General features: G+C 52.1%; 2 protein-coding genes across 3 annotated transcripts in view; both read left to right on the forward strand.

The window, feature by feature from the left end:
• Nucleotides 1-7,884, forward strand: part of BEND5 (BEN domain containing 5) — a 47,050-nt gene extending 39,166 nt beyond the window's left edge. Inside the window, 1 exon segment of the mRNA XM_021097821.1 lies at nt 7,708-7,884. Within this exon segment, the coding sequence (XP_020953480.1) occupies nt 7,708-7,865 (158 nt within the window). The 3' untranslated portion in view covers nt 7,866-7,884.
• AGBL4 (ATP/GTP binding protein like 4) overlaps nt 1-20,196 on the forward strand; it is a 1,262,788-nt gene that overhangs the window by 1,049,847 nt on the left and 192,745 nt on the right. The window lies entirely within an intron of this gene.

A 20,196-nucleotide genomic window follows, 5' to 3' on the forward strand; every position in this document is an offset into this window, starting at 1 on the left:
GGGCCAGGGGTCACTGCATTGGGCCGCGGAGGGCGCGTCTGACATGGAGACGCTCGTGTGTAAAGAGAGGTCCTTGGGAGGCAGAAGCATCTGGAACAAAAGTGTGGGTTGAGAAAGGGGCGCTGTGGTGTAGAGAGCCGTGCAGGGCGCGGCCAGGCGAAGGCCAGCTTCTCCCCTGGGCTCTGGGACGGCTTGGAGGGAGGCACAGAGGCAGGAGTCCTCTGTCTCCCTAAGGGGAGGGCTCTGGCCTGGACCCCCACTGTCCGGCCCTGCCTTTCTCCCCTCCCCCGCCCTCTTCCTCCTTTCTCTCCTCCGTCCCTCCCACCCTCTCTCCATCCATTCCTGAAGCTCTTATTCTTTGCCAGGCACTCTGCTGGGTGTTGGGGCCACAGAGGGGGACAAGGCCCAGTCTCCCAGTGTCCCTCTCCCTCGGGGAGCTCCCAGTGTCCTGGGGAAGATGAACACAGGACGGCTGGTTACTGTGCAGTCAGGGCACAGGATAGATGGGCGGGGCGTGCCTGGGAGCAGAGAGAACAGAGCACCTGCTACTTATTCTGAGCAGTTGCCAGGGTTCAGGTTCTGGGATTTTTTTATGATTCTGTTTTTAGAAATTCTTCTACACGTTATCTCGTTTAATCTCCCTAACACACTCCTCCTGTGGCCTATCGTACTCTCCCCGTTTTACACATGAGGAAATTGGACACAGGGATGTGAAGTAACTTGTCCAGATCGCGCAGCTTTAGGAGTTTAGAGCCAGGACTGCAAGGCGCTCGGGCGGGGGGGGCGCGCTTCAGAAGCTGGGATTCTAACCTCCAGTCTCTATGTGTCCAGCTGCCGTGTTCTGAGGAAGAAAGTAGGACTCAGCATTTTGGACAGGCCTTGTGCCGGGTCCTGGGGCAGACAACAAATAGTCCGTGAACAGGTCAGATAAGTTCTGGTACCGGTGAGAGGCTGTGACACATCCTCGAGTGACAGAGCTGCTGTGTTAGCGGGACTGGGCGGGGGGACCTGTTTGAGGAGTGAGTTCCAGCTGGGAGCGGGGTGTGGAGGAGGCCACCCCGTGCAGGTCGGGGGGCAGGGGTGGCACTAGCAGGAGAAGCAGCAGGTTCGAGGGCCAGCACGCTCAGGGTCAGAAGCCCCGGGGTAGCTGCAGTGTCCCGAGTGAGGGGAGACGGAGACCCGGGTTGTGGGCGAGAACCGAGGGCCTTGTAGGGCTGGGAAGGCCACGGTAAACAGCGAGCATTTCCTCTGCTTGCAGGAGAGAGGTCGTGGGGTCTTGAGTGGGAGCCACCAAGTGGGAGGTCAGGTAGGAGGCGGCTGCAGTCGTGCTGGGGACAGGTGACGGTGCCGTGCTCAGGTTAGAGCGTAGAAGTAAAAGGAGACAACCAGGTTTAGGGTATATTTTGGAGGACAGGGTGTCAGGACACGGAGAGATCAGGGGACCAGCCAGAGGTCACAGCTGCATGGTTTTAGAGCCCGGGTTTAGACCCACCCCCCGACCCTGGTCTGGGGCTTGCCGTGTAGCACAGCTGCCTCCCTTGCTGGCTGACTCTCGATGAGTTGATTTAGGCGAACACTTATCTTCAGCCGAGCAGAGGTAACCTTTAGTCTGCCCCCTGTCTGAAGGGGTGGAGCCTCGTTTGGGAGGTCACCCAGGAAAGAGGCCTTCCTGGGGAAGGGGACACAGCCCTGCCCCCCTGAGAGGTGGCCGACCTCTCATTGCAGCGCTTGTTGGAGTGTGACTCAGCAGGTCCCAGGGGCATTCCAGGTTCCTGCTACCCTGCTGTGGTCACTCGGATATAAAAACACCTGCTGCGCATCTGCCTCCAGCACCACGACACCTCCACGTCCCCATGGCCTCGCACGGGGCCTGGCACAAGGGGTAGCCCAGAGATGAGGGCCAAACAGCTGAAACGCTGACACCTGCAAGTGATCCCCTGCCGACCCCTCACGTGATTCCTTGGGAACCACTTTCCCTCCATGTCTCAGTGTCCCCAGCTGAAAACAGACCTCCTCAGACGCTTAAGAGTGCTGCCTAGAATCGTAGCCTGGAGTCGTTATGTCTGAGGTGTGGAAAGAAGTGTCCATTCTCTGCTGACAAGCAGCTGCCCCCATGGAGCCAGCATGACCTCGTGAAGGTCACATCGTTGACGCTCATGATTGTCCAGGGCTTTTCAGCTTTCAGGCCCTGCCCTGTCTGCTCCCAGTGGACAGGAAGGTAGAAGTTAGAGCCAGGCATCAAATGCCTGGGGTGAGCCCCAGCCCTCCTGGGCTTTAACTTTGCACTTACCCTGGTTCATATTCTGCTTGGTTCTGCTTCCCCAAGCCCAGTGCAGCGCCGGTGCAGGGAGCTGGGCGCTGAGTCCGTGTGAAAGGCAGGATCACTGTCCTTGTCCTGGCTCTGCCCAGGGGCCCTTTAGATACTTCGAATGTTCTTGGGACCCCATTCCGATGATGCTCTTTGCAGCTTCTCTGGTCCCCGATGCTAAGGAACCGTCTAGAAGAAGGCACCTCAGCTGTGTGGCTGGGGGGCATCACGGACTCCCTGTCTTCACCCCACAGGCGGGTCCTCCAGGTGTCCCTCACTGGCCCACTCCTGCGTCTGCCAAGCCCTTTGTAAGCCGCCTCTGCTTGTTCCAACTTGGGTAGTCCAGCTCACTCTCTCTTTCAAAAGAAGGCCTTGTCTCTTCTTTCACAGAGAGCCCCCGTCCTTCCATCTCCTATCCCAAAGGAAGACCCCTTTTCTCCACTTGCACCCCAGCCCACCTGCCTGCCTCGCCTTGTCCCCCCCACCCCACGACTTCAATGCACTTGGATCACTCCTTTCTCACAGAACAAACAAAACACGCCCTAGGGGCCACTTCCATCACCAGCGCTGCCCTGGGTCTCTCTTGCTTCTGACAGTCGGGTTTTTAGGAGCGTTGTCTACACTCGCCGCCCCCGTGCCCCTGCCGCCCGCCGTGCACCCCCTGCCTCTGCCTGATCTGTACCGATCTGTCCCGGCCAAGCTGCCCGGGGACCTCGGCCCCACCTCCTCCCCAGCGTGTGGTGTGTGTGTGTGCGCGCGCAGCTGTGTGGCGGCACCTGTCCTCCTGCTGAGACCCTTTCCGCAGTCAGGTCTCCCGCCTCAGGCTTCTCCTCCCGCTCTGGGCGCCTCTCCGGCTGCCCTCAGCTGGCCTCCCTCCCCACGGTTCCCAGGGTTCGAAGCCCGGGCGGAGAGCCCGTCTGGCCTCGTCGCACCCACACTTCCCGTGTCCCACCGAGCTGCCCCCGAGGCTCCTCCGCCGTCCTTCTCTTCCCACCCCCTTCTCGTCCCGTTCCTTCTCTTCCTCCCCACACCCTGCCTCCTTGCCTCCAGAGGCCTCCGCCGCTGCCCAGGCTAAGAAGGTGGCCTTTCCGCTGCCCTCTAGCACAGCGCCCTCCCCGAGCTCTGCAGGGCGCTTCCTGTTGGTTTCTGTACCTGCTGAGTGTCCCCGCCCCGCTTAGAATATAAGCCTGAGGAGCTTCTTGCTCAGGGCCAGCAGGTACCAAGTGCTCAGTAAACGCTTGACTCAGTGACAGATGCCCAAGAGTCTGCACCTGACCTCGCTGCCCACTTTCGAGCTCCTGACAGTCCCTCCAGGTGCCCACTCGTCGTCGCCTCATTGATGTCAGGGGGCACTGGCAGATGTGCACCAGTTCCTCCCGCTCCTCTTCCTTCTCCCAAAGCCTTCTGCCCCTTCTGCATTCCCTGTCTTGATGAGCGACGCCACCTACCAGGACCCGGAAGGCCTCTTCCTGCCTCCTCCTCGTCTTGCGGCAAATACCTCTTATGAGACTGCGTGGCTCTCCATGCCCCCTGCCCTTCCATAGTCCAGGCCACATCACCTCTGCCCTGCCTTTGCTCCAGCAGCTGCTAGGCTCCTCTCTCCCCATGTAACTGGAGGATCTTTCAGAAACCAAGTGTGACCCTGTTACCACCACCCCGTCCCAGCCGGTCTCTGGTGCCCATTATTAACGGGTAAGCTTCTTAATGTGTCATAAAAGTGCCTTAATCTAGCCCCTGGCTCTGGCTGCAGCCTACTTCTCACCAGTATTCCCCTGGCACTCTTAAGTTCTTACCTGGCACTGCTGTGTTCCAGCAGGCCGCGGCCCTCTCCCATTAGGGAATTTGTAATGCTATTCCAGGCACCTGAACATGGGACAGGCTGCCCACCTGACACCCGTGTTGCTCTGCCCAGCTAGCTGCTACTTGCCACCCAGATCTGCTTAGGGTAACCTTTCTCCAGAGAGCCTTCCCTGACCACTCAGTGTCGGGGGAAGCTTCTGTCCTGTGTCCCAGAGCACTCTGTGCCCAGCTCTGTTCTTTTCTATCTGTGTCTTTGCCTCCGAGCCACCTGGTCACACATCTCTTCAGATAAATACTTGCCATGCCAGTGAATGAGAAGGAAATGGACTTGCTCACGGCCGTAGAGCTGGTTAGATCAGAGCAGAGCGGAGCTGGGCTTTCAGACTTCCTGTTGTCTCCAGAGGTTTCCTGTCTTACCAAAAATACAATGCTGATTTGCCTTTTTCTTGTTTGAAGTCTGCCTCCCGATCCACCGTACACTCACCGCTTTTAGCCTCATTATGTGAGCTTTTCCAGATTGCATTTGACTGGTTCTACCCATGCAAGCTGTCTGCCGGATTGAGGGAGTTTGTATTTATTTCCTATGACTTTACCTCATGCACGCACATGTGCGGTATCAAAATGACAAAAGCCTTCGTGCTCAGAGGGTTGGTGAAGGTTTTCTCTGTGGTTTTACCGGGCGGCGAGGAACGGGGGAACGCTGACGCTGCTTTAGAAAGACAAAAGCAGGAGGAGAGTCTGGCTTGAATGACAAGCTCCCGAATGACAGTTAAACCTTATTAAGGTCAAATGACCTTTTGCAGAGTGTCTGAGTTTTCCAAATGAGCTGCAGCATTGATTCTGGTTAATTTTTATAACTTTTTAAATAGGACACATTAGCGCTGTTATAAACCTTGTTAATTAAGCAATAATCTCAAACGCTCCCTCGCAGAGGGAGACATTCCCGGCAACTGCAGGTGATTAATATCTGGCGTCTAAGGAAAGCCTTTTAATCAACCTCGGGGGCCGTTCAGAGCTCTTCCCCCCGGGAGACCAGAATGATCGAGATTCTGTGGAGGCCTCTGAAACCTTCCTGCATCTGTCCTTCCTCCGCCTGCCTCTCCCGCGTGCCAGGGCTCTCAGGGCCACCACACCCGCTCCCCTCACCACCCCCCTTTGCCTCTTTACCCGCCCTCTGTCCTCCTGGAGAACGTGTTTAGAGCTGGAAGAATCTCTGTAGTGATCAGGTTGGACCTCCTGCTCTCAGTGACGGGGAGACTGAGATCCCGAGAGGCTCCCACTCGAGGTGGCACAGCAGCTAGGGTTAGAGCCAGATTCGAACCCCTGAACTTGGAAACAGTTCTCCGCATGGGGCGTCTCCCTCATTTGGTTCAAGTTCCAGCAATGTCACGACGAGCGTCTGCCTTCCCCGGGCCCAGGCCGGGGAGGGAACACCGAGCATTCGGGTCGGTAGGCGAGACAGTGCGGTCACAGTTTTATTTGATTTATTAGATTTCTTAGACTGTTCGTTTTACTAGATTTCTTAGATTGTGATCAGGGCTTTGATAAAGAAAAACCCAGGTGAATGTGGGAGCACAGGCTGTAGGCAGAGTGGGATCTCCCGACTCCGTCTCGTAGGTTCCAAGAAGGCTGTATCTGGGGGCATGTGTGGGGTGAGGCCAGGGTAATCCGGGTGGAGATGAGCAAGGACTCTGATTGGCGGGATGGCCTGGAGTGGGCTGGAAGTGCAGGTGGAGGTAGCGGAGGTGGGACTGGAGAGACAGGGCCTCCTTCCTCGCCTCAGTGCCCGTGGAAAGGCCAGGACAAGACGAGGCGCGGATTAGCCAGGTTGGAAGCGGTCAGGAAGTAGTGCAGGTTGGTTCACAGCTTTTAAAGGCTTCTCTTGGCAAAACCCTTCTCAGCAGGGAGGAGGTGAGGCCTCAGAGAAAGAAGGCCAAGGGCAGGTGCACCTGCAGCCTTGCTGGCACCAGGAGGCAAGCAGACCACGTGCCAGGGGAAGGGCTGAGAGCAGGAGGCGGCAGCGGGTTGTGCCCATCCTTTCGTCCTCTCTCCAGGCCGCGCTCCTCTCACGTGTGGGGGCAGGGCTGTCCACAAAGCTGTCTCTACGGCCCTTCTAGTGCTGGCCTTTTGTATCACCAGCAGGGTTGTCTGTGTCCGTCCTCCATAGCACTTTCTCAGGATTGGGTTGTCATTCCTGCTGTATAGGTGAAGCAGCCCGCTTCAGAGGAGTTAAAAATCTTGCCACAAGTACCTACCCCAGCGGTGCATTCCCCACCCAACCCCGAGTCCCCGTATGTCCAGAATTATTATGTCCCTCAGGTTGCCCTTGAAAAGCACTCATTCGCTCATTTGATGTGTATTTATTTAGTCTTGTGCCTCCGAGCACCGTGCTAGGCCCTGGGAATGAACATTGATCGATACATAAAATAATGGTAATAGCCCATGTGAGTACAGTGTTCCTTCGTTTGAAGAAGGCTTGCGGCATGTTTGTCTCACATCCCTCGTGGCAGCCTTAGACGGGATCACGTGTGGTGTGTCATCCTGGTTTAGGAGGTGAGCAGTCTAGGGCAGCGCGTCGCCTCAGGTCCCCAGACGAGGAAGCAGGCCAGAGTCAGGCTCCAGTCGGGCCCCGTCTGGGGCTCACGCTTTGCTTCATCACAGCACACGGTAGAGGCGGTCAAAGTGTCGCTCTCAGCCTCACCACTCACCTCCACAGTGAGGTGCCAGGTCCCCTGCCCGGGCTGTCAGAACCTTCACACCCGGCCACGGCGTGCTGCTGGCGCCCCGGGGGGCAGCCCTGAGACGCGCTGCTGTCAGGAGAGCCGGCAGCACAGCCCCGGGGGGGACGCTTTGCCAGGCATCAGCTAGTGGAGTTCCGCTGGCGCGTGTCCGAACTGGGCAGATCCAGCCCAAGCCTGTCCCGGGCGTCTCCCGCATGTGCCCCAGGAGACCTGGCTCAGGGCGCCCGTCCCTGCAGAGCGTGGGAGCAGTCCAAGCATCCCCCACAGTAGAGTGGGTCAGCCAGCTGCGGAAGAGTCCGACGGTGGGCCACTCCTCCTGAGTGACAACAAACGACCTCGCGCAGGTAGATCGCGAAACTGGAACGCTGAGTGGGAAAGAGAAAGCTGGACGGATGTGCGAGTGTAGATACGCTTTGCTGGCGAGAAAGCAACTTAAAAGCAGGGACTCGTAGACGATACGGTATTTACGGACGTGCGTATGTGGTAACATTGAGAGAGAAGCAAAGTGCAACTGGCACCTGCGAGAGCGGTTACCTCTGGTGAGGACGAGGGAGGACGGATTCGGAGGGGCATCAGGAGGCTTCAGAGGGACCCGTCCTGTCCTGCTAAGCAGGGAGGTGGGCACACGTGTGGGGCACACGGTGTGGTCATTGTTTTTAAAGTATAGATTTAGTAGTGTGATCTGCTTTTTTCCGCGTGCATTTTGTGATGACATTTTTAAAATCCAGCTATGCCAGATATGTGGGTCGGTGCTCTGGAAGGATGTCGGGAGGCACATGTTCCCTTTCCACCTTGAAGGACCTATGCGTGAATATGCACCATTAATCCTTGGCCTTCTTGTTTCTTTTCCCTGTCTAGAGTGTTTGTACGACAGAATAGCACAAGAAACTGTGGATGAAACTGAAATTGCACAGAGACTCTCCAAAGTCAACAAGTACATCTGTGAAAAAATCATGGATATCAATAAATCCTGTAAAAATGAAGAACGAAGGGAAGCAAAATACAATTTGCAATAAACTTTGGATTTTTCATAAAGCCTTCTCGTTTTCCTTGCGTGGTGTGTGATTTGCGGGCGACGGCGCTGTCTGGAACAGGCAGAGCCCACCGTGCACGGTGGTTGTGTGGTCAGGGAGCCAGTAGGGTCCTGGGGCCGGCAGCTTGTTCTGAACTTGGACTCCCACTCCAAAGAAGGCAGACGGATTTGCCGAGCCTCCAGCAGCGTCCTGGCGCCAGTGTTGTCCTGGGGATGGTGGAAGCTTTTCGGCGGGGGATAACGTGTCTCTGCGTTGCCTATCAGGCAGCCAAGGATTTGAGCTGATGTTTTTACCATTCAAGGACGTCTATCTCTGTTCCTCTATTTTGTTCTGTAATAAAGCTTCATTGATTCTTTGCTATAGACAATCATTACCTTCATTTGTTTAAGGATGGATATTAAGCGTACAGCGAGGTGACCGCTGTCTTTGAGGGGGCGGAACAGTCGGACGGAAGGATAGGAAGTGCGTAAGGGATGTGCTTGCCGTCCGTGGATCTGAAGCGCCGTCCTAAAGATTACTTTCTCTCACGTCGAAGGACAGATCTAGGCCCAGCCATCCCTCACGCAAGGTGATCTGAGATTCAGCCTCCCTGCTGACTTGAGTCAGTCTTTGTCAAGGAGTGTCAGGGGGTGGCAATGTTAGATGTGGTTCAGGGTTACCTTCGGGAAGTCAGAGCCAATGTCACCAGGTGTCGGTTCGCTCATCCTATTTTGCATATCAAATGTTCTTTCAAGTTACATAATTTTTATCTCAGTAGCTGTGTCTCTAAGGCGTCTGCTGCACAATCTGGCAAACCACATTCAGTCTTCCTGTTGAGTCACAGTTTCCGTTCTGTAAGGCCTGTGAAGTCAGCATGGTATGTTGGAAATGGCCACGGTTTGGGGCCGAGGCGTTGGGTTCCCTGCCTGGCTCCCCGGCTTGCTGTGGACTTAACCTCTTTGGTCTCTATTCTATGTTCCATAAAAAGGAGAGAATATCTCCTTGGGAGAGTTGCTAAAAGAATTTTACATGTATGTATATTGGTGCTCAGTAAATGCTGGCCGTCATTATTTTCTTCATTTTTGGTTTTTGGCTTTAAGGCATTGGTTGGAAAACTTTGGCCTCTGGTTTCTCTAATGGTTCATCCACTAAAGCATTTCATCATTGGTCATCTATAAGCAAAAGCTCGGGGTCACCAGGGTAAGTAGGGGAGGTGACTGCTTCTTTGAGGAATTTTATTTTAGTCCATAAAATACTCCTTTGAAATGTGAAATATTATATGCTTGCTAATAGGATGCATAGGTGTGATCTTGGACCAATCACTTAGCTTCTCAGAGTCCTTATGCGTTTAATGAGGAAAATAATGCATACCTCACAGGCTATGTGGATAATCAAATATAACAATAACATGCTTAATGTGTTCTAGAACTTTCTAAGTGTTTAACGTAGGTTAATTCAATTCGTTAGGCGAGTGCGTTTGTGACACTTGGTAATAATGTTCATTAAGTTGTTGATATTAAGATGTGTTCGTTTTCATGGTGGGGTGCAGACTGGGCCTGAGTGGTGTGGAGTGCAAGGGGGGGGGGGAGTACGCCTCGTATGTGGGCTCATCCCCTTTCTCCCTGAGCATGGCGAAGATACACCCAGAGGCTCTGTGTGTCTCCCTGTAAAGACAGCGTGATGTGATACCTGCTGTATAGGTGCTTTTAGGCTAGAGGGGAGAGTAGTCATGGAAATACGTGTTTAAAAAATGCTGCGACACGTGAAAGTACGTTGCATAGTGTACGACCCTACATTATGGACAGAACAGGGTTATGAAAGATTGAGGGGTAGTTCCCGTTGTGGCACAGCGGAAACGAATCTAACTAGTAGCCATGAGGATGTGGGTTCGATCCCTGGCCTTGCTCAGTGGGTTAAGGATCCGGCATTGCTATGAGTTGTGGGATAGGGCACAGATGAAGCTCAGATCCTGTGTTGCTGTGGCTGTGGTGTAAGCCTACAGCTACAGCTCCAATTTGATCCCTAGCCTGGGAACCTCCATATGCCGTGGGTACGTCCATAAAAAAAAAAAAAAAAAAAAAAAGGAAAAAGAAGAAAGAAAAATTGTGGGGTCTGAGTTCAAGCTGTAACTTTGCCACTTGTGGGAAGGCCACCTGACCTCTCTGGAGCTCATTTCTTCCCCGGGGGAGATGATGATCCTGACGCAGACTCGTTGCGGAAAGTGATCCGGATTCATGGGTCTGTGACAGAGCTAGGCATGTGCATTTTAACACAAGTGCCAGTTTTGAATAACGCCAGCCTAGTAGATGTTGTTGGAAGTCTTGTTTTAGTAAAAGAATGAGTGTTTCCCAAGTAGAAAGACATGTTCCTTTTAAAGTGCCGGATGATATTCGAAATTGAGAATAAGTTTCCTCTTAAACAGCTGCCCTCAAACCTTGTTTCGAGTTGATCTTTCATGTTCACCCAGTGCTGTTTGTTGGACATGGTGGTAAAGGTGCCTTTCAGTGTCGGCTCCAATGATCTTCCCTCCCTTCACGCCCAGGTTCTTCCTGTGGCTTCCTGTGACAGGCCGTGAGGTGTGCAGGACAGGACAGTCCATCCTGCGTTGGCAGAGCCTGAATTGGTGACGTTTGAGCCCTGTCTTCAGAAGCCCTGGCCACAAGTTCTCTGTTGCCAGACCAAACAGAAAGATGTGGCTTGTTTCTCTTTTCCTAGTTAAGGAAAGTGTGTTAGTGGCTGTTAGTGGGCCCCCTGGGTTTCTGAGATGCATTTCTAAATTCTGACTTTTTTTGGCAATTAGAAATGAAAACCACTTTTCAGAAATGTTTGGAAAAATAGGGGAAGCATTGCAAAATGCACAACTGCAAGCATTGCGACATATCTCTTCCAGTCCTTTGTTCAAGAGCGTACATGTGTGTTTACATACCTGTGGTCACAGCACAGGATCAGGTGTCCTTCCCTTTCTGTTAAACATAGTTCCCTGTCGCTGCATGAAATTTATAGCCCTCGGTTGTTACAGCCACCCGGTAGGTGGACAGTGAGCTGTACTTGGGTGAACCAGCTGGTCAGCTGTGGAGTGAGGCCACAGGGCTGCCCCTTCACGAAAGGCCTTCTGCATTTGCAGTCAAGTTCCAACTCTAGGACCTACTCCTTCCCTTGAAGTGAGTTCCTTCAGCTTTCTGAACATGGGCTTCTTCATCTGCAATCGAGAGAAGATGGTACCTAGTTACGGGGTTGTTGAGAGGACAGACGTAAGTCAGATGCCCCAGGAAGAGAGGATATATGGCCCCAGTGTTTTGTTGTTGTTGTTGTTATTTTAACTCAATGAATATTATTACATTTATGGTTGTACAGTGATCATCACAACCCAATTTTATAGCATTTCCATCCCACACCCTCAGCCCATCTCTCCACCCTCAACCCATCTCCTTTGGAAACCATAAGTTTTTCAAAGTCTGTGAGTCAGTATCTGTTTTGCAAAGAAGTCCGTTGTGTCCTTTTTTTAGATTCCACATGTAAGTGACAGCATATGCCATTGGTGTCTCACTGTCTGACTAACTTAGGATGGACCTAGAAATTATGCTTCAAATGTCATTATTGTCATTAGATGCTTCAGATGTCATTATTTATTTCCTTTTAATGGCTGAGTAATGTTCCATTATGTATAGTACCGTATCTTCTTTATCTACTCCTCTGTCAATGGACATTTAGACTGTTTCCTTGTCTTGGCTACTGTATATAGTGCTGCAATGAATATTGGAGTACATGTATCTTATTGAGTCATGGTTTTCTCTGTATAGATGAGATGCCCAGGAGTGGGATTGCTGGATCAAAGGGTAATTCTATTTTTAGTTTTTGAGGAATCTCCATAGTGTTTTCCAGAGAGGTTGCACCAATTTACATTCCCACCAACAGTGTAATAGGGTTCCCTTTTCTCCACATCCTCTCCAGCATTTATTATTTGTAGACTTTTTGATGATGGCCATTCTGGCCAGTGTAATGTGGTAGGTACCTCATCGTGGTTTTGATTTGCATTTCTCTAATAATGAGTGATGCTGAACATCTTTTCATGTGTTTTCTGGCCATCTGTATGTCTTCTTTGGAGAATTGTCTCTTTAGATCTTCTGCTTATTTTTTGATGGGGTTTGTTTTTTGGTATTGGGCTACAGAAGGTGATCATAAATTTTGGAGATTAATCCCTTGTCAGTCACTTCATTTACAATTATTTTCTCCCATTCTGTGGGTTGTCTTTTCATTTTGTTTAGGGTATCCTTTGCCGTGCAGAAACTTTTAAGTTTAATTAAGTCCGTTAGTTTATTTTTGTTTTTATTGTCATTATTCTAGGAAGGGGATCTGAGGAGATATTGCTGTGGCTTACGTCAGAGAGTGTTCAGCCTATGTTTTCCTCTAAGGTTTTATAGTATCCTGTCTTATATTTAGGTCTTTAATCCATTTTGAGTTTCTTTTTGCGTGTGGTGTTAGGGAGTGTTCTAATTTCATTCTTTTCCATGTGGCTGTCCAGTTTTCCCAGCACCACTAATTGAAGCACCTTTTCTCTGTCATATATTCTTGGCTCCTTTGTCATAGCTTAGTTGACTGTAGATGCGTGGGGGCCCCAGTGTTGATGTGGGCGTTGCTTTCTCCTCTCCTCACCCACTCAGTCCTCACCAACAGGTGCGCCCATCCTGTCCCTGAGCTGCTCTGAGCTCTTACATGGTGACCTTGGCTTTCAGGCATGCCTTCGTTCCTCCAGACATCTTGTGCTCATCCCACAGGCTCAGGACTCATGGGCTCTTCCCAGTGCAGGTGACTGGGCCCCTCCCTGCCTGCCAGCTCCCCTCCCTCACCTCACCCCACCCTGCCACCCCACAGCGCATTGCCCTTCCTCGAGGTCACTTATTAACAAAATGCCTATGAAGATGTTTGTGTGCACAGCTTTTTTCTTCCTTTACATTTTCTGTCATTTTCCTAGGTTCACTTTACCCAAGTCAAAAAAGAGTAATGGGGAGTTCCCATTGCGGTTCAGTGGATTAAGGACCCAACATTCTCTGTGAGGATGCGGGTTCAATCCCTGGCCTCACTCAGTGGGTTAAGGATCTGGCATCACATTGCTGCAAACTGCGGCTTATGTCATAGATGCGGCTCTGATCTGGCACCGCTGTGGCTGTGGTGTTGGCCGGCAGCTGCAGCTTCAGTTCGTCACGGGTGTGGCCTTGGGGGAGGAAAGTCGCAGTTTTATCAGACTTAATATATAACGGGCGTGACCATGTTTTAAGTTATTTCGCCAACCTAATAGATGAAAACTGATCCCTCATTATATTTTCTTTGATTATTCCAGAGCCTCCTTTCTTGTTTACGCAAAATAAAAACTTAACGTGTAAGTGTTTCCAGCAGAATTCATTTCTTTTTTTTTTTTTCCTCTGGACCAGTGTGTTTACCTTGGGCACATTTTTACTTCTACATCTGCAAGTAGATATATCCGCAGGTATTCATCACTTGTTTTGAAGAGAGTAAGCGGTTTCTGCGAGGAGCTTCATGGGCTTGGGAAATCGAAGGGTCAAAAGGAAACGTCGGCGTCTGTCACCCACACCTCGTCCCCGCTGAAAGCAGGTGCCCTTCCAGACCCTGCCAGAAGACCTCCAGGCGTGGAGGATTCATCTTCCTACCCAAGGGGCTCTCCAGTTGCTGCCGTCCCTGAGAGTTCTCTTGCTGGGCTGAAAGTCTGCTTCCCTGAGACTCCGGAGGTCGCTTAGATTCTCGCCTCCGAGGTCACGCACAATGCATCTGCTCAGAGCCCCTTGCAGAGATGAGCGTGGCAGTCGGGTCTCTTCACAGACCAGTAAACAGCCCGAATTCTGTTCTGCCGTTTCCCACATGGGGAGATTGCACAGGAAGAGTGGGGATTCCGGATTTAGACAGCCGTGTGTTCAAATCTTGACTGCCTCTGACCGTGAGGAAGTCCTAATTCTTGCTTAGCTTTAATGTTCGCATTTTTTAAAATGGGACTATAAAACCAACCTCACAGGGTGCGGATGGAGCCACGTAAAACAATGTGAGTTCAGCACCTGAGTAGCCACTATCTCTTAGTTCCTTAACCCTAAGAACTCTGACCATCCTGGTCACTCTTTTACGGATGTGACTCTAAAGGCTGGGGTTCAGGACGGGAAGGGTCTGACTCGCACGGACCAGAGCAGGTTGTCACCTCTTACTCCTGGTGGCATCCCTCTTAGTGTGGTCTTTAGCAATAGCATTGTCGCACGTTGAGCTCAGTGTCTGGTCACCAAACACTGCCCTGCTGCCCAGTTCTGGCTAACACAATACTTATCCCTTTAGTTGACAGTGTTGTAAGAGAAAGATGGTACATTTTGATGCCAGAGAAACTCAGACCACATTCACGTGCTGACTTCCTAAGTCATTAGATTCGAGGAACTGCAACACGTTCCTATACCTTCTAGCCCAGGTGCTTGTCTGTTCTGCAGTCGTTACCGTCGTCGTCCAGGCCTGCGCTGTGCCAGACCGACAGCCCCACTATCCTGGTTCCAGGCTGCGGCCAGTGCGGTGCTTCTTATTCCCCTTGGCCTTCCCGTATTCGCTTTAGCAGCTGTGTCTACTCCCTTCACCTCAACTGTGAGTTCTTAAATATATTTTTTAAGCGAAAGACAGGATTTTGCAGGCCTCCCAGCTCCATTTCTTCTTACTGGTTTCCGCCCAACATTCCAGCCGGTTGAGATCTCCTCTTCCATTTGTGCTGAAAAGACAAAACAAAATTTGAGAAGAGCCAAAGCCAAAAAGAAAATCCAGCCGTAATCCCAGGAACCAAGCCCAAGGGCAGCTTCACTCCTGCGAGCCCCTCCTGCCCGTGCGGCAACACCTCTTTGCTCACGGCAGAGTGGACCAGCCCCGATCCCGCCCGGTTCACTGAGCATCTTACGGCAAACCTTTCCCCTCTGCCGCCTGATTTGCGTAATGGGCATTTCAGTGCCCTTCCCGGCATCGGGCTTAGATTACCTTCTTATCGCCTCACCATATATTTTGTTGTCTCTAGTTTCTTGCTAGTAGAGACGATGCTGCCGTGATCATTTATTAGCTGTTTGTTTCTGAAATTCCCAGGAGTCAGCTAATTGGGTTAAAGGGCCAGAATGTGTTTATCGTCTTTCCCATGTGGTGGCTGTGTCTGTGTTTGTGTGTGTTGCCCTCCACAGGGTTAAGCCGTGTCTCCAGCAGGGTGGACGTGCACGTGCCGTTCCCTCACAACTTCACCAGTATCTGCAATTTTGAAAGAAGTTGGGCAAATTCGATTTCTATACACGCGTACTTTTTCAGCATCTTTGTATGTGAATTGTCGGTGCCTGTGTTTGGGTATTTGAGATCCTTACAGGTTTTTGTCCTATGTTATATTCTTGCTCCCAGTTTTCGAGTAGAGAAACATGATCTTTTATGTGGTCACCAACTTATCAATAATAGTGTTTAGGTGAGTGTCAAGAAAAGAACCGTGGAGGTTCCCACTGCGGCGCCACGGAAACGAGTCCAACTGGTATCCATGACGATGCGGGTTCAATCCCTGTCCTCACTCAGTGGGTCAAGGATCCGGCGTGGCCATGAGCTATGGAGTAGGTGTAGGTTGCAGACATGGCTCGGATCTGGCATTGCTGTGGCTGTGGCGCAGGCCGGCAGCTGCAGCTCCGATTCAACCCCCTAGCCTGGGAACTTCCATGTGCCTCACCTGTGGCCCTAAAAAGCAAAAAAGAAAAGAGAAGAACCATGTGGTCCTCCATTAAAAACTCCACTTTTCCTTACCACTTCCCTTCTCTGAGCTGGAGTCTTGTCATCACTAGGACTCTGCCATCCGGATGTGAACAGGAAGACCTCTGAGATGTGACATTAGAGCTTTTACACCAGAAGGATAAGAATGGCTGTGCGGAGACCATCTGTCTGTCGATGCACCTCTCCCCACATTCACCTTAAAGGTGCTGAGTGTCTAGTCCGTGCCCAGCACTGACAGGCACTGCTGGTCAGGTCCAACCAGGGAGTCGTACCTCACCTGTGGCGCCATGCCCTGCGCCTATTTCCCCATTCCAGGATGCACTCTCTCGGCCCTATCCAATCTGGTACTCAAGGATTTGGGCATTTGCAGCTGCCATTTCATTAGCTAATGGGGAGAGAGGGTGAGTAGTCTAACCTCACCAACATCTATATCCAGAAGCCCCCCCCCCCCCGGAGTAATTACAGAATTCACTCCGTCCACCAACAAATATCTGAGCGTGTACTAGGTGTCAGGCCCACGTCTAAATGCCTGAGACATATCAGTGAAGACAAATACAAAGCTGAAAGTCTAGTGGGAATGGAATGAGATGAGTAGGGAGAGTAAATGGAAACATAATAAAAAAGAAAATTGCAGAAGGTAGTAAGTGCCATGAAAACAAGGAAAAAGCAGAGCGGGGAGGCAGATGGAGTGCGCGGTGGGGAGACGTGGAGTGTCGGGGCGGCTTCGTGGAGAAGATGAGGTCAGCACAGGGCAGGAAGCCCTGCCCTGGGAATGGGGCATCCAAGGAATGCGAGAGAAGTATGGGGTTAAATTTGTCCCGTCTGCCTGGAGCCGCACTTCTGTTCCCAGATGAGCCTCCTCCTCCGTGTGCCTCTCCTGGGTCGTTATCCGTGGAAACCCCGTCTCCCCCCAGCGTGAAGACCCAGCCTAAATACCATTTCCTCTAAGGACCTGTTGCCACCTCTTCCTAAAAGGACCCCCCTCTCTCCTAGGACTTTCCGAATCTCCTCCCATCCCTCCCTCCCTCCCAGCCCCAACCTTCCCCGCATCATGATGCTCAGGGCGTTGTGTTGTGATGTCTATTTCGTGGTCTCTTTCCCTGCGACCCTCAGCACACTGAGGGCAGACTGGGTAAATTCATCTCTACCCCTTTGTGGAGCCCTACTGTGTGCTTGGTGCAGGAGATCTATAAACATTCCCATTTTATTTAATTTACAATACTTTTTAGATGAACCAGTGTTTATTGAGCACTTACTATGCGTTCGCACTCTTCATTTCTCACACAACCCTGTGAAACAACGACTGTGACCATCCCCATTGCACAGATGAGGAAAATGACTCAAAGAAATGGAGTAACTGGCCCAAGACGGAACCGCCATGAGCAGGAGGACTCCAGGCCACGTGGGGCCTTAGTTCTCTTGTGGACCCGCTGCTTCCTCTGTGTGAACCTTCCCTGCAGCCTCTGCTCTGTGACCTTCTACTTCTACTCCTCCTTCCTCCAGGAGGTCTTCGGGGCTCCCTCCCCGCACCCTCTCCTGACCTCTGCTGGTCTTCTCTGCCTGCACTGTCACTGTGCCTCCATCTTTCTCCCTGGCCTGTGAGCCCCCCAGGCGGGGCCACCGTGTGCGCGTCTCTGCATCCTGGGCGCAGCACAGGACCCAGTGCGGATGAGATGGAGCACTCCCTAGAATCCTCGCCCCTGATGTCCACAGGTGTGGGAAGCCAGGGATCGGATCACTCCTTTCTGCCTGGAGGTTTATGAACTTGAGGGATCAAGAAAGTCCTTCGGCAGGTGTCATGAGACCTTCCTGGTCTTGTTCCCCTAGGATAGGCTGTCACCAGGTCAGGAAAGGCGGAGAGGATCTGGCAGTGGTTAAGTCTGAGGCATCTGACCTCACTCTGGTACCAGCTCTGTGACCTTGAGCGAGTATTTTAATTGGTTTGGGCTTTAGTCCCCTCCTCCATAAAACGGAGGGCCTAGTTCCTGTGAGCATTGTGTGAATTTCTATAAAACACTTAGAGCCAAACCTGGCACACAGTAAGCACTGCATAAATGTCTGTGCACACAGTAAACAGTGCATAAATGAACAAGGGGTGAAGAAGGTAGGTGTTTCGAGGAGTAGAGGTGAAGGTGGCATTAGGAGAAGAGGCTGCAGACGTGGGTGGGGCAGGATCCTGGAGGGCCTGGGTCCCGGCCAAGGTACTGGGCTCTGAGGATCTGTGCAGCTGCTGAGGGATCAGGCTGGCAGCAGTGTGGTGAGTGGTTTGGGGAGAGAGAAGAGGATACTCCCGGTGAGAGCTGGTGAGGGGCAGGTGCCCACTCTCTTTCTGCCTTAAGTGTTGGCCCTGCCAGGTGGGAAGCAGGCTGTGAATACCGTCCTCCGAGGTCCAGGCAGGGAGCGGGTGGGGTAGCAATTCCCAGGTGTGCAGGCTCTGGTGGGATTTAGCCTGGAGAGGGGCAGCAGACCCAGAGGGGAGATGAAGCGTGCTGGCGGGGGTCGGGGGCGGGGGATAGGTGCAGATTGCAGGGCTGCGTACTTGTTTTTGTGCTGGGTCTTCTCTAAGCACTTCCTTGATGCTGTGGAAATAGTGTGGGTGTAAAATGAGACAGTGGGTTTGAATCTTTCCACCACTGCTTTTCGGTACCGTGACCTTGGCTGAGTTACTCAGCCTCCGGGTCCCCAGATTTATCAGCTGTGGAACAAGAATAACAGCGTCAGCATTTTAAGGCTGTTGCATGAAGTGCTGGGCACAGGGCAGGCGCGTAGTAGGTGCTCGGTGCCCAGGAAACAGTGCTGCCCACCCCTCAGTGTGATAAAGCAGGGGGTGCTGTGCACTTAGCCAGGGCATCGCTCTCACCTGTGCTGAGGATGCACCTGGCACTTCCTTTCAATGATCCTCGGTGCCCTGGGTTGCAATACATGTGTGATCGTCCCTGCTCCACCAGCCTCTGAAGCTGGCATAGCCTGGCAGCAGCATCATGGCCAGGGCAGGGCTTGGAAGCCATGAGGCACTCCAGATGGGGGGTAGACCCCTGCAGTCCTCCTGCTCCCCTTCCCCTCCCTCCCAGGAGGCAGCAGATCTCAGCCTGGGATGCGTCCTTTCCCAAAACTGATGGGAAACCCCTGGCCCTGAATGTGAAAAACTGGAGCCACTCCTGAGATGCTTGTGGGTGTGGGCAGCGGGGAGGCTGGAGTTCCTCTTTGCAATGGCTCTTTAAATTATTTTCATTTTGCTGACTTGTGCACTTTCCTGAGCTAAGAAGCTTCCAGAGATGGTTATAGGCCATTTAAGCAGAAAGCTTTGTTGGCCCCAATCTCTTGGGAGAGGAAGAGATTTAACCCTTTGTAGCCCAGCCTGGTGCCTCCCACTGGGCTCAGAAGGACAAGTCACCTTTGCAGCGTAGGGCTGCCCTTCAGGGAGCCTGGTCCAAGACCAAGTGTACCCTCCCCAATTTCCAATGTTAGCCAATCACAGACACAGATGGAGTAGAAACCCAGCCAGAGCTGGCAATAGCTCCCTGCGTTTTAAAGTATGATTCTAAGATGGCTTGCTTTCTTTCTGCCTCTTTCTCTCTCATTCTTTTTCATTTGTTTTTAAGATCGAGCGTTTGATCCAGACTTTCTTATTCAGGGTGAGAAGGGCCGATGCTCCCCTCATGCCCTGTCCTCTTCCCTGGGGTGAGGGGACCTGTCCATTGGCTTCCCTGAGCTCCTCCTGTACGTCAGGATCCAGGCAGACGCCTTCATCTCTTGCATCATCGCAACAAGAATATTCGAGAGTCAGTATTACTGCCTTTACTAAGGACCCTGCCCTCCAGAGAGGTAGAATTTTTGTACAGGATCACACAGCTAATAAGTGAGAGGGTCAAGATTCAAATCCAGGTCCTTCTGAGACCCTGTCACAGCCTGAGTGCCTTCTAGGAATCAGCACTGACAGCGCTGCTGATGCCAGACCCTGCGCTAGGTGACAGAGGGCAGTGTTCCTCCTCCCCCAGCTGGAGCCTGGCCGTCTTCAAGGTTCACCTTCATGGGCAAGGTTTCCTTGTAAAGCAGCATAGGATGGTGAAAGGGGTGGAAACACATGTCCAACATCCGTATAATTGTGCACGTGCACGCATGTGCGCACACACCCTCCCCCACTGTTTGCTGACTTTCTTCAGAGAGTAAAATACCAAACAACAAAAAGTGAACCAGATCTCCACGTATCACACACATCAATCTCAAGAGCATCACGTGCAGTCAAAAAAAGCAAGTGGTGGAATGAAACTAAGAGTTCGAGACTCTGGATGTCAACTCCTAAAACATGCCAAACAATACCGTAGGCTGTTTATAGACAGACAGACGTGCAGTCAGGGCGTGAAAACCTGGGCAGGAAGGACGCAGTGCAGCCTGGGGGTGGTTCTTACTAGGGTGGCGTGGGAGAGTGTGCTAAAGAGGCTTCTGTAATGTTTCGTTTAAACAAACAAAAGCCACCTGAAGGAAAAAAAGCAAAAAACCAAAGGGGAGGGTACCAGGTGGGGGTTGTAACACCCCTCCCCCCTTCCGTGTACTTGGGGCAGCGCTGGCC

Source organism: Sus scrofa, chromosome 6 (genome assembly GCF_000003025.6).
Source record: "Sus scrofa isolate TJ Tabasco breed Duroc chromosome 6, Sscrofa11.1, whole genome shotgun sequence".
NCBI classification, from domain to species: Eukaryota; Metazoa; Chordata; class Mammalia; order Artiodactyla; family Suidae; genus Sus; species Sus scrofa.